At 32.2% G+C, this 14,235-nt stretch overlaps 1 protein-coding gene across 1 annotated transcript in view; it reads right to left on the bottom strand.

Annotated features, from left to right (window-relative positions):
- The window catches only part of LOC129218915 (protein BCL9 homolog), a 166,036-nt gene that overhangs the window by 38,574 nt on the left and 113,227 nt on the right, over positions 1–14,235 (bottom strand). Inside the window, exons 3-4 of the mRNA XM_054853235.1 lie at positions 13,328–13,439; positions 3,677–3,772 (exon numbers count right to left, since the gene is read on the bottom strand). Coding sequence (XP_054709210.1) covers positions 3,677–3,772; positions 13,328–13,439 — 208 coding nt within the window. The remainder of the gene's footprint in view (positions 1–3,676; positions 3,773–13,327; positions 13,440–14,235) is intronic.

The raw sequence follows: 14,235 nt of genomic DNA, 5'->3' as shown, positions 1-14,235 counted from the left end.
TTTAGATTTTTGTTCGCTTTATCTAAACTGAGTCTTTTTTACTGGGTTAATTTTATTAAAAGTTTCAATTTGCATATAAATTGAAGTTATTATGTAGGTACATAGCGAGCCATACTATCATGAATCTCGTTATTTTTTTTGTTTAAAAACATATTAATTTTACTTATAACATCATTAACTCTCTTAATACTAATAACTTTTTTGAAGAGTTCACTGATGTTAAAAATTAAGGACAGTTTAAAAAAGGGAAAAAAAACTTTGATTAATTTTCAAAGTTTAATTTCTCTTAACATTTTGTTTAATGTGGATGTTTGAAGTATTTCAATATAAAATGGCTTGTGAAAATGTATTGAGTATAATCGAGTTCCTCAGACCTATTTATATATTATTTTTTATATGTCCATGGGTACAAAGGCACCTGTACGCGGGGTGAACCGGGTGTTGTACTCACGGACAAAAAAGATGGTTTTTAAGAAAAAAAATTTGAAGTTGAATGCTTTGAGATTTTCACTGAAACAAATTGACATATTCGATGATAATTTGTAGATTCTGCTAGAAAATTTTACTGATCGATTATCCATTCCCAGTGACCAACAAAAATTGAAAAGTAAATTTTGTCCGTGGGTACAGCATCCCCTAAGCTTCCATTTAACATCTTTTGCAAATTAATGGATAATAAATCAGTTTTGCTTTCCTAAACGATTGTGGAAACCGGATCTTGGAAAAATTTTCATCAAGAGCATTCTGTCCTTTACCTTTATATTGATGCCTCAGAGCAACAGTAGGATAGTGTTGTTTCTGGGATTAGATGTCTTAGTGTTGCTCTGATGCGACGATATAACCAAACATAATGTAAAAGTTTTAAAGTATCAATTGCCAAAATTTTTCAGGATGGATATCCGGGATACATTCCATTTTTATACGACCCAAAGATTACCTGAAACAAGTACTTTCAATGCACTTTAGCTGCAAAAAATTTTTGAGGTAACCTTTGAACCCTCCTCCTGTTTCTACATGGCACATGGCTAAAAAAGAGAGCCTATATTTTAAGGATTTAGCGGCCAAAAATTTCCGCATGAGAAATCTCAAACCATACTCTTCCCAACTTCAAAAAGGGCCTTCAATTGCGTTTTTACAACTGCAAAGTTTCCTAGTTCAGAAAAGTTTCCAAACAAGTTCGTTGGGCCTTCAATTATCAAAGATAGCCTAAATGTTTTTAAGACCACTATTGAAAAATTTTAAATTAGGTTCAGCTCTTTGCAAGAGCACATTTCTGGCAAAGAATAAAGCTAAAAATGTTTTTCCTCCATTTCATTCCTTCCCCTTGTATCCCCAACCCTCTCCCAGTTCAAACGAGTCTTTGATGAAACACAATAGAATTAGTGATGCATCAAATTTTGGTTGATATTTAACAAAAACATGTCATATTGCAGGCATTAGTGATTTTGCCTGAATAATTCCTGATAATCCCCAGAACAGTCGTTCCTCATCATTTTGCACTTCGACTTTGCGGCTTCACTCTATTGTGACTTTTAGAACTATATTCATTAGCTTTTTCTTATAGGGCTTGTGTTAACTCTTTCCCTCGAAAGAGTAGCAACATATTAACTTAAATAAATAATAAACTTATACAAAGTTTAACTTTAACTTCTTAAAAAAAAAAAGAAAAAATCAGTTAATTCAAAAATAAATTTGTAACACTGGATGCCGAAAAAAAAACAATATGATACAGGGGTCTGGCCAGAGGATATTTGGGTTCGTTAACGGACCCTTCACAAAAATCCGATCAACCAAAACGGACCTTTCACAAAATACCGATCAAACAAAACGGACCTTTCACAAAATACGGATCAACCAAAACGAACCCTTCACAAAATTCCGATAAACAAGAACTGATCTTTCACAAATTGTTTATTGAAAGAGCAAATCTGAAAGCAAAATAAGGCATATTAAACCGATAATTTTTGAAACCTTTTTGAAGTCAAATTAGAGGGATCAGCTATACAAAATCTGCTAATTTTGCAAAGAAAAAAAAATCGCAGCACTCTTGCAAAGCGATAAATTGCTACTGCCAAATAAGTATAATGCTTATTGTTTGTTTCTTGGAAAGAAATTAACAGCTGAAAATAAGTTTGGTTTTAAATAATTTTGTTTGTTTTATCACAGCTAATTAGCAGCGGTGTTGTTGTAAACTTTTCTGAAAAGGCGTTGGTAAGCACTTTTCTCCCTGCTGATGATTTAATAAACTATAATAATATATATCAGCGAAATGAACTTAGAACTGCAAAGGAATAGTAAGGGTGGGGAAAAAATATGATCGCTTCAGATAGGGTTACCAACTTCAAAAATAATCGCCATTTCGCATCTGGTGTTGATCCTTTATAATGACTTGATTAGAAAATATTGTCATCATTTTACCAGCTAGTCAATATTTGCGTTTTTACGGTGCTGTACGATGTTTAGCTGTTATTTTGGGAGAAAATTATATGGGTTTGATTTTTCAATGCTAACAAGGATGATTAACTTTAAATAAACTGTTTTACCTGCCGTTTTTTTCTTTAGATGTCTACATTTTGAAAAACCCAATCTTTTAACATACGATATAAGAATCATATTTTGTTCTTTTTTCAAGCTAACTTCGCTTTATTAGGATGCAAATAAATGAAAAGTCTCTATTTTTGTTAGAACATGCATTGCAAGTTTTTAAAGCAAAATTCCATTTTCTTTATGAGTCAAAAATTAAAATGCTGAATCGATGGTTTAATTTTATTTTTGCTTCAACTGTGTCCACAGATATTAATGATATGTTTATCATAGGACTCTAAAATGCAATTTAAAAATAATTTAATCAAAAATATTTCTTTTACAAGCCATTTTTATACCTTTGATGCCTTCACTTTGAGAATTGCGATCTCTTTGCATCCGCTATGGGAATCCGATTTTTTGAAGTTTAATACACATTGTTAAGAAGTAAACAAATAAAATCTCTTTTTATTTTTGTTAAAATCACGGAATTTATAAGTTTTAAAGGAAATTCTGTGCTTTTTAAGAGTGTCTTGGGTCAAAAAGTTAAATGCTGAACCCTCGTCTGAATTTTATTTATTTATTTATTTATTTGTTTTTTGTTACAATTATTTTAAATGCTGTACAGAAATATTTCTAGTATAATTTAACATAATATGGAATGGAGATAAATATTGCTACTTGAGGGAGCGATTCCCCCCCCCCCCCGCCACATATTACAAAAACACACTAGAATGATGTTCTCAACATAGAAGAGGAAAACTCTACCTTAAGTTTAAATGATGCAGTTTGTGCCCACTCTAAATTCTAAAATTTCGATTTAACATTTTTTTTTGTGAAATTATTTGATTTTTTACAAAATTAATTCACTTTTCACAAAATTATTTTATTTTTCACAAAAAACGGACCCTGTGAAAAATCCTGGACAGACCCCTGTGATATGATGCTGATTGTTTTCCAGCATTATTTTAACATAAATTCAGAAAAGAAATTTAAAAGATTTACAAAATAAAGGACAAGCCTAGCTGGGCCAAGGACCTGCTGTTAGTTGTCACCTTTGTATTTGTATAAATGAATTATCTGAATACAGTAGTAAGAATTTTCAAAAAATATCAGTTCCATAAAAACTATGAAAATAAAAAAATACACTAACCAATTCATCTGCACTATAATTTTCATCCAAATAATCACCAATATCTTCTTCTTTTTCTTGATACACATGATCAATAAGCCACTTCAATGTACTAAGCTTTAAAATAAAAGAGAAAATACTGATTTTTTGAGCACACATGCAAAAAAAAAAAAAAAAAAACAAAAAAAACAAGAATATTATATAGTGTGCTGTTATATAATGTTCAAACTGCATCACTTGCTGCAAAAAAAAACTGCATCACTTGCTGCACAAAAGAAAAAAAAAAACTGCATCACTTGAAAAAATTCAGGTTTTAAAGAATTTCCCAAGAGACCAGCAACAAATTGTTGAAACCAAAAGCTTTTTTTGATAATCCTTCATCATAAATAGCTGGGAATAAGCTGTAAATTTCAGCAATTAGTGTTTACTTACTTACTAAGTACAATACTGCCATGGACAGGAAAATGGCGGAATCTGCAAAAGTGAGTTTTCAAGATTTGAAGAAGTTCATTTTACTAACAATAGGAAAATTTGGAGCTAGATTTTTTCATGCTTTTTATTCTGCAGAAACCAAAGAAGAAAGCTTGTACATTAAAACTAACGCACAATAGATGACAAAAATGCAAAAAAAGTTAGAAATGAAAAATTTGCAATTACTGCCTTTTACCAGCCCACGGCAGAATAATTTTATACATTTTCATAAAATATATAAACTAAGAGCACTTATGAATATTTTACGAACATAAAAAACACTTATGTGCCATTCCAGTGTTACGTGTGTGACTTTTTGACACCAGTTCATTGCAAATAACAACAAAAACCAATATGACATTTTAAAAATATTTCTTAGCAGTTTCAACTGGATTAACAGAAGATATGCGAGAGGTTTTAGGTGACAGCTTTATTTTTGTAGAACAATTAGAATTTTTTTTAAATAAAATTTAAATGCAGCGTAACTCAGAAAATCTGAAAATAAGCTATACCTTATACTATTTTGTAATTTCCTGTGAAGTTTTAAAATGTAAATGAACATTATTTTTTGTGCATGTGTCGAAGCATACTGAGTAAGTATTCCACAAATATTTTTTTCCCTAAAGCTCTTAAAATAGCAACAAAAATATTTTATTAGTGTTACGTGTGTGACATTAGAGCGTTATGTGTGTGACCACGTGCAACAGTTGAAGGGGATCTCCTAATAAAAATCCACAGTTTACATCCACATCCGACAGAGGGTTTCAATACTCAAGTTCAGTTTACATTGGATCTTTGCCAAATTCGGCACAGAGGTCCGTCAATTGATGCTCAAGAACTCACATAGGGGTACTTTTGCCCCCTATGGGGAAACCAGAAGGGGGGGGGGGGTTCCTGAAAATCTGCATAACGGGATATCAATAACAATGATAGCATTTTTTTAATTAAGAAAAAGACAAAGACATCTAAAGTTAAATTTTGAGGCATAAAATTGCTCTTTCCTACACATTGACGGGAAACCTAACGCTATTTTTTCTTTTATTTAAGCCTGATTGTTGAAAATGAGCCACTTGACGCAACTATTATTTTTGATGTAGACCGTGCAATGCTGGACAACGCAGCTAGTAAATATTAAAATTAAAAGGATAATTTCACAAAATAAAGAATGAAGATGAAATTAATATTTATTTATGTACGAATTAATAGCAAACATCAAGCTTATAAACTATTACGAACTATATACTAACCTATACTTTATGTGGTTTAAAAGATTTGGAATGTTTTAAATTGTCTGTAGAATTTATTCACTTTTTCTCAAAAACCAAAAAATATCAAAAAATATAAATGCATTTTAAGGTACTTAGAACATTGTACTATTGATCTTAAAGTATGCAGATCGCAAATACTTAGTTTAAATTGCTCTTTGGGTATGAAAACAACAATTCTTAATTTGATCTTTTAATGTAATTTAAAAAAAAAAATCATTATCACTATTTTTTAACACTCATTGAGTCTTGAATTCAGTGGCAGCACACAATATTTTTAGTTGAGTTATATATATATAAAGTACTTTTTCCCTTACATTCAAATGTAAAGATCCAACCCGTAATGGAAACCATTCAGGAGCGTTACTTGTGTGACATTTTTCAGAAAGTCTCGTTTAAAATTCTCTGCCGAATCTTTGATGATGAAAGTCAGGTTACAGGTATTATGTATCAAGTTAATTTATGATGTGAGATATTTTTCTTCTAATCCATTAATTTGACCTAGGAGGAAAACTTTTGTTCCTTTTGCGTTATGTGTGTGACCAACAGAAAGTGACCTGTATATTTTGGGGGGTTAAAACCTCATCAAAAGTATTTATTAAAACAATTTGACACATAATCATAATAAAGCATCTGTGTTCATGATATTTGATAGTTTTTTCAAAAAAAAAAAAAAAAAATAAATAAAAAATAAAAAATAATAATAATAAATAAAATTGATGATTAAGTAAAAAAATGGCTCTTACATTTATTTCACTAACAATGCTTTTTTTTTGCTTTGTCTAAATGTTATCAAATGAGGATGATATAAAAATAGTTTAAACTCAAAATTGATGATGGAATTGAAAAGAGCAGATGTTTCTTTGCCAAAAAATAAGGTTTGTTTCTATATTATGTGAAAATTTTTTTTTTGGTATGTCAGGATCACTTTTCATGGAATTGCCCTTACATTCAAGAAGATATACGCAGTTCTTTTTAAAATATAAAATTTGTTTGCTGCTTTTTTTTTTTTTGGCTCATAACTTGCAGAGTTTTCCGTCCTGGCTTAAGTAACTTTTAGAAAACTTAAAGCAGATAAGAAAATCATTATACTAAAATATGAAATAAAACTTTTGGAAATTTGGTGCAATATGAACATTTAAAGCGATTAATTTCTCACTGTGCATGTGGGAAAGATAGCAATTTATAACTTTCAAAGTTTCTTGGGCAATAGATTTGACAAGTTATAAAAAAATTCTAGTTGAATATCATAAAAACTTAAAAAGATATTGGCAACCTAATGAACCACATTTCATTTATCCTCTAGGGAGACACTTGCCTCTAATCAATCAGTGTGATTCGTGATGAAAACAGTTGTGACCAATCCCTTATGATTTGTCACTCAACTGTCAACAGATATGTAGCCACTTCTAAATCCCTTATACAAGTACATATTTGTGGTTTGCCCATACACTTGCTTCCAAAGGTCTTTAATAACGTTTCAATAGTTTCCGCACAACATTTACCATTACAATATTTTTGCTGTTCAATTCATTCCATCATTTTTAGCAATGAATAAAATCCAAAGACCGCAAAGAAGGCATCCTAAACAAATACGTGCTGCAGGGGAACTAAAGTGTCTCATCGGTAACTAAGGCATCTGAAGAGGAGGTTAGGAGTTGGTACTGGTTATGTTGAAACCCAACAGAGGTTGCCTGGGTGTTGTAGCGTGAAGATATGAATGAAAGTCGGATATTTTTTGGACAGAGAGACTTTATACACCAGGTGAACAAGTACAAAACATTACGAGATCAAAATATAGGCTGACCATAGTTACTACGGAGCATACACCGTTATTTGCTCCTTCTGGTCATAGGTTGTTCTCATGCGCACTTCGAACAAGAAGCATTTGCAGCTAGCATTAACTTTGTTGCATTCATTTGAAGAAAACTGCTGTTTAATCATACCAATTTCTTTAAGAAGCTAATGATGAGCATAATTACTTGCAAGATACAAATGAGTGATGGTTTTGGCACCTGAACTGCTGTGAATTTGGCACAAAGATGAGGCTCTATGCAGGGCCTGATTACCCAAAAGGCTCAGGAAGTTCGAGCTTCCCCTTAGAATTAACAGGGGGCCCAAAAATGACTTTAAAATTTCAGTTTCTACTTTCAAATGTATTTTAAAAAGTATTTAAACCTGGTGAAATGGTAAATACTAAACGTTACCAGCAACAACCTATTTGAACTCTTCACTGCTTGAAAAAAAAAACCAGAAAGGGGTTTGCACAAAGGCATTTTACTTCATACTCAATGCTCCCTCCCACACACAAAACGGGTTCTCAACACTTTGGAAGCGCACAGCTGGAAAGTTATACCCAAAGTGACTTACTCACCAGTCTTGGCTCTTTCCGAATACTACTTGCTTGCATATATGGGACCCTTCCTGAGCAGCGTTTCCAATCGCATGATAAAGATGTGAAAAAATGGCCCAGTGAATCGTTTGTAGCAAAAGAAGCCAATTTTTTATTATCATAGTAGTCACAAATTGCCCGTACAACAACGGAAATGCATTAGAACAAGCTGTAGAGCGTATTTTGAATAAGGGATATTTTATCTGTCTTCTAAATTTTACTTTTTTTTTGTGGAAAAAAAAATCTGCATTGCATACTTGCACACCTGGTACAGTCATGCCTGCTTACGATGAAACTTTATAGTATACAGCGAATTCATGGCTCTAGCATACTAGCTTCAATTTCACTTCACATTTTAACATAGGAGGCTGGTGCACCAAAAAAGTCGAGGGTAAAAAGGGATGGAGGGGTAGGGGGAAAAGCCAAAAAATCTAATTCACTCCCTCCTTTTAAAAAAAAATAAAACTAGGCCATATGTTATTGGATTTTAACATGACTGATAAAACGACCTCTAAAACATATAGAATTTGGTGTCAAAAATCGAGGCCAATGACCACTGTAGCTCTCCGCCCCCTTCGATTCAGAGTTTCATGTTTATGAAATAACATGAGAGAAGTTGATTTACTTGGAATTTTCAGTTTTATTTTCACGATATAAATCAATCTGACGAGTAAAAATTCATTTTTCAATCAACCGTCAACCATTAACTTTGAGAAGTGAGAGGGAAAGATTCCTAAAGATGTTTTAAATACCTTTAAAATAACCAGAGCATTCTCAGTTGCACTTCAGAAACTAATTGCTAATGCTCCCTTTTATGTGGAAAACATTATTGATTCTTCAAATTCTTGCAATGATATGCAATCTCGGATCTATAAATTTTGAGCTCCCCTGCAACAAAATCTGTAGGCCCCCTCCACAGAAGCCAGCAGTGTATATTTGCAACGTTATTATAAGTCTTTAGTACTAGTTTTTTCAATCAATTTCTTAGGAGGTTGGGCCCCTTAAGAACGTGGGCCCCCATACTGCGGGGTCTGCAGATCTGGGCCTGAGAATATGTTTTAAGAGTCTTTTTTAAGTTTCTGCTCTGTTTCAGCATCAGTACATGTATTTGTATCTCTCTCTCTCACTCTTTTTTTTTTTTTTTTTTTTGATCAATAGAGCCAAAATGACACATGAGACTTTTAGTTTGGGTTAGAAAAAATATGATTTTCTTGAAGACTTTATATTATTGCACAGCAAGATGAGTTAGGAAAAGTCAAAGAAGGATTAAGCTTTTTATGAAAGTACAGAGGAGCAGTAAGCAAAAAAAGGGAACTAGAAAATGACCCCTTCCATAATTCTACTGTTAATGAAATCACTGTTAAAACAAAATTTTTATTTGATCCCTTCAACTTTGCTACAAACCAGTGTGACTGTAGTATGAATTATTCCAAGTTGAAAATAAAATTTATATTATACTTAAAGACCATGTATACATTCGAGCAAATCCCAGAAAGGCTGATCTTTCTTCAGGGGAAAAAATAAGAAGGGTCAGTCTGAAAATAAAATACCAACTAATTTTATTTTTTACTTTTTAATCTCATTTTTTGGATTCTATAAAACTGACAAAAAATGAGTCTCGGGCAGAACCACCGAGATGGAATGCCTGTCGTGGGACAATTCTGATTTTAAGCGGGACAGTTTGACCTGCATCCTGCACATTTAAAAGAAATCCCCATTTTTGGAAAGAATGCATGACAAGCTAGGGAATGGTGGGGAGAATGGATTTACGTGCCTGCAGACCCCACAATGCGGTGACTTACGCCACTAAAGGGGCCTGCTGCCCTTAGTGGCATAGGAATCGAGTAAGCAGTTAGGGGCCCTGCTGATTTTTTTTTTGCAAGGGGTGAGATCCGGATCTGATGACTGTGTTAAGTGCAAATTTTATTTCTAACCTAACTTCTTTTTTAACAAAAGTTTTAAAACTTTTTTCTTTTTTTTCAAAGAGTCAGTTTAAAATTTTATTCTTTCTAATGCTAATTTTAGTTTAGGAATTTCTAAAACAAGTTTCCCAAATTCATTCAGCCAATGTGTCAATGTTTAAATATTTATCTTTTTTAGTACCAAGCTGACAATTGTGGCTTAATTGTTGCTCTTAACAAATGTTATACTAACAGAAAATGTTTTCCTATGATTCATATTTGGAACATTTCAGAAAAGAAGAATTAAAAGTATTATTTCTACAATTACTTTAGTTCCACTTATTTCAATGAGTATTTAACTTGTGATTATACTTTCTACTACTCATTATGCTCAATTTTTAAGCTTTACCATAGATTTAAGGTGCTGATATTGCATTAGGGAAATTTAATTTTAAATATTGATACTACTTCTTATTACTGCCTTTAGCCAAACATTTAATTTATTGGGTTATTGAGTGGAAAGATAAAAGTTATGAAGATCTCAAGAATGCAGAATTATTTTGAAAACATTATATTATAGTGTTAATTATTATAATGATAAATATTTTGTAAGTTTTTATGGTGTGTAACTAGTTTCACTTAAAAATTCGTTTAAATTCATTCACTTATACCAAAGTTGACCATACGTCCCATTTTGAATCGGACAGACCCATTTTCAAGCAGTCTGTCCCATTGCCTCCCCACATTATGTCGGGACTCATAAATGTCTCGTTTTCTGAAAGTTAGCATGTTAGCAACCAACTCTAGCAAATTGAAAAAAACAAAACAAACAAAACAAACAAAAGTGTTGTAAGAAACTTGAGCACAGATGATAAAATATAGAGTGGCGATCACGTTAGTAACATCAAGTGAAAAAATGACAGTAACCAATGCGAGTAAAGTAAGCATAACCATGCGATTAGTAGATCATAGTGTAGAAAATTGTTACCACATTTAGCAAATATTTAGGCATATTTAACAAATATTATGTTATAAATATTCAAGAGTGGTTATATTGGTACAACAATTAGTGGTTAGATTGACATACAATTAAAACTTTTAAAATTATCAAAAGGTGGTGCAGTTCTCACACATGTTGGCTATTTTTGATTAAGTTTAAGTAGTGTTTTGGCTATTTTCAAAATGTTTTATCTCACAACCCTGGTCTGAAAGATGGAAATAGAAAACACAAAGTGTCTAAGTTCCGAGACTGGTTTAGATAGTGATTGACGAAGTGTATTACTATATGGTGTCTATGAAATATGAGGAACTATTCTTGTTCATTTTTGTTCCTTGAAATAAATACAAATCGGGAAAATCATTTTTTGAAAAAAAAATTTATGCCTACTGTGTTGTCTAAAATTCTAATGCATCCCGTTTTAAGGAGGGGGGGGGGGGGGACTGGTCATCTTACTTATACTGGTAGCTAGATCATACATGGCTGAGCACTGAATTTTCATGACCGACTACTAGAGCATATGCTTGAATCAAAAATAACTTGATTTTTTGAACAAAAAATGTAGTTATTTCTGAAACCGTTTCTTGGAGTACACTCAGGAAAGTACAGAGTGTATAGTCTTACAATGTTTTTGTCGAACTACTAATTTCTGAAATTCATATTTGTGAGAAACGTTCACAATCAAGCTCTTAAACGGCCAACTGCTGGTGCTTTTACCCTATTCAAAATGCAATTCACTACCTTAGAGGTAATTGTGTTAAGTCAAAATTAGTGATTGCAATATCAGTATACCAAATACCGGCATTTCAAGCTATTTTGAAATTTTGTAATACTGGTATTTGCAGAGATTAAATACCGGCATTTTGATATTGGATGAAAATATTAAATAGTTTTCATATTAAAGAGTTTTTAAATTGACCCAGGAGAGAGGGGGGTCATGTTGCAGACTGCCATTGAAATTTTTAGGGGGGGGAAGTGTTTTGAGGGGTATTTTTTTCATTGGGGGGTCTCCACAATATTAGGGGTTGGGCACCCCTGATTTGACCTATTAGATATCAACTTTTATTTTAAATGAACATTTCTTTTTTTGTGTGATACAGTACCAAAACTAATCTATTGGTGTAAAAAGTTGGCTTTGAAAGTACAAACTAATAGAACATCATTAAATAAAAATAGCAAAAAGATTGTAAAATGATATTTTCATTACTAGATGGTGAGATGAATTGCATTTTCGCGCACTTATGTGCATCATGTTTTATTTTTTTCATTCCTGTGATCACTCGCTTTCCCTTATGTGAAAGTTAATTTCAAGTATTAATTTGAATGTATTTGTCCCATGAATAATTTATTTCAACTATCATTTGCAGTAATTCTCAACGATACATATATTTTTAATGTATGTCTCACCTGGGCTGAATTTCGACAGAAACCTTTTTCTTGTTAGTAAGCAAATGATAATTTTGTTGTTATCAGTATTAATTTGTTGTCCTGTTTTGCTGTTTAGCTTTATACTTAACAAGATTATGTTTAGAAATCATATAGTACCTTAAAATTTGCATTAAAGTAAAGCAAAATCACCTGGAACATATTTTAGATCTTTACATAACTATACTTGTTAAAAGATCTTGAAAAGAAAAAAAAAATAAATAAATAACAGAAATCAGCAAGATTAAATATAGTTAAGTTCATTGCAAATTTCAAACCAAAGGGCTAATAAAAGCAAACAAAAACTTATCCTGAAATCGTTGAGGATAATGTTAATATTAGGAAAGTATCGTCTCTCAAAGAGAAAGCATAGCTAGCTACAAATGTTTTTGAAAAAATGCTACACACTATACAAAAGAGATGCACACACATAATTTTAAAAAAATTTAAAAAAAAAAATTATCCAAAAATAGCAAGCAAGACACTGAAATATTTAAAGATGGAAGACTTTGAGGCAATTAGAGGAAGGAGAGGTATCACACATTGTTAACAGTGCCACTGACATGCATGAATCCATCTGCAAGAAATTCGTGCACTTAAATAAGTTCCATGCTTAGAGACAATTCAATAGATGCATTAGGTTTCTTACTGTTATTGCTATTTTATTATGACATTTCGTCGCCTCAGAGCAACACTAAGATATCTAATCCCAGAAATAACACAAAGATATCTTACTGTTGCTCTGAGGCGACGATTTGCGCCTTCATTTTACATTTGTTCATAATACGTTTTCAGAAATAATACAATTTTTGCACAAAATTATGAAATATGGCAATGAAACAATATGCGTGGACCATTTTTTGAGAAATTTTTAATACTGGCATTACGGTATGATGTTTTAAAAAACACAGAATACGGGTACCGTATTTTCGGTCCGGTATTGCATTCCCTAGTCACAATAAATGATAATTTTACATGACTACCATCTACTAGTTTTCATTTCCATCTTAACTTCATGATTATCCTCAAACCTACAATTTGTAACACTTTGTTTGTAGTAGAGATATGATAGAGAGTTAAGAAGAAATTGAAAACTTGTAAGCAGCAGTCAAGTAAAATTCACATGTTGCGACTTACCACAGTTTATCTCTAAAGCAATGAATTTTACGCAACAAATATACATACAACGAGTTGAAATTCATGTAGTAATGGTTGAAATACCTTTTCTTCAGGGGTTAAATCTTGCCAAGTTGTACCATTATCAAGAAAATGGGGTACTACAGCATTTTCTTTTATCAACAAGTTTCGCAAAAATGTATCAAAATTGGAGATCCTGTGAAAAGAGAAAAATATTTCATTAATGGAGTAAGCAAAAGAAACTTAGAGGAAAAGAATCAAGAAGATTTAAAGGAAAAGTTCTGCTCCAAGTAGACGCCACTTCTGTTCCCTTAACATAGAAATACCAAAATGCGGGAAATGCAGTTTCCTGACATTCCCCGATTAAGTTCAAAATTTTCCAGGTTTTACAATCCCAACTTTCTCACAGATGCAAAGGATAACAACATTAATGTAGCACAAAATTTGCATGTTTTATGTTTTTGGATTACAACGTATCTTTTTATCAATAACATCAAATATAGGACTAAGGGCAACAAGCAATGTTTAAATGGTCTACTATCCTTTATCCAATAAATTCCTTTTTAACACCTAAAAGGGATAATCCTTGTAACCCTGAAACATATGTCAATAATATTATATTTTATTTGAAAATTTTGCACTGCACTTTAAGAATTTTTCATCCTGTAATTGAGTGGTAATCTTTCAACATTTGCTGCTGGTTTCTCATATAATTCACTATTTCCTGAATAGTAGACAATACTAAGCAGACTAAGCAAAAATACAATACTATATTTTCCCCATTTTTTCCTTTTTAGGGAGAAGATGCAATGGGTGTTCCACAAATTAAGGAGTGGTTCAACCGATTCAAAAATGACCACACATTGGAAAGTGATCAGCAGTCTGACAGGCCCCAAACTGCTCGGAGTGCAGCTGTTGTTGAGAGGGTGCCAAATTAGGTGGCAGATCATCGTTTGACCGTGAGGAAGATTGTCCAAGAGGTGAGAGTGAGT

This window comes from Uloborus diversus, chromosome 3 (assembly GCF_026930045.1).
Source record: "Uloborus diversus isolate 005 chromosome 3, Udiv.v.3.1, whole genome shotgun sequence".
Classification (NCBI taxonomy): Eukaryota; Metazoa; Arthropoda; class Arachnida; order Araneae; family Uloboridae; genus Uloborus; species Uloborus diversus.
This window is presented reverse-complemented; position numbering and strand designations above follow the sequence as displayed.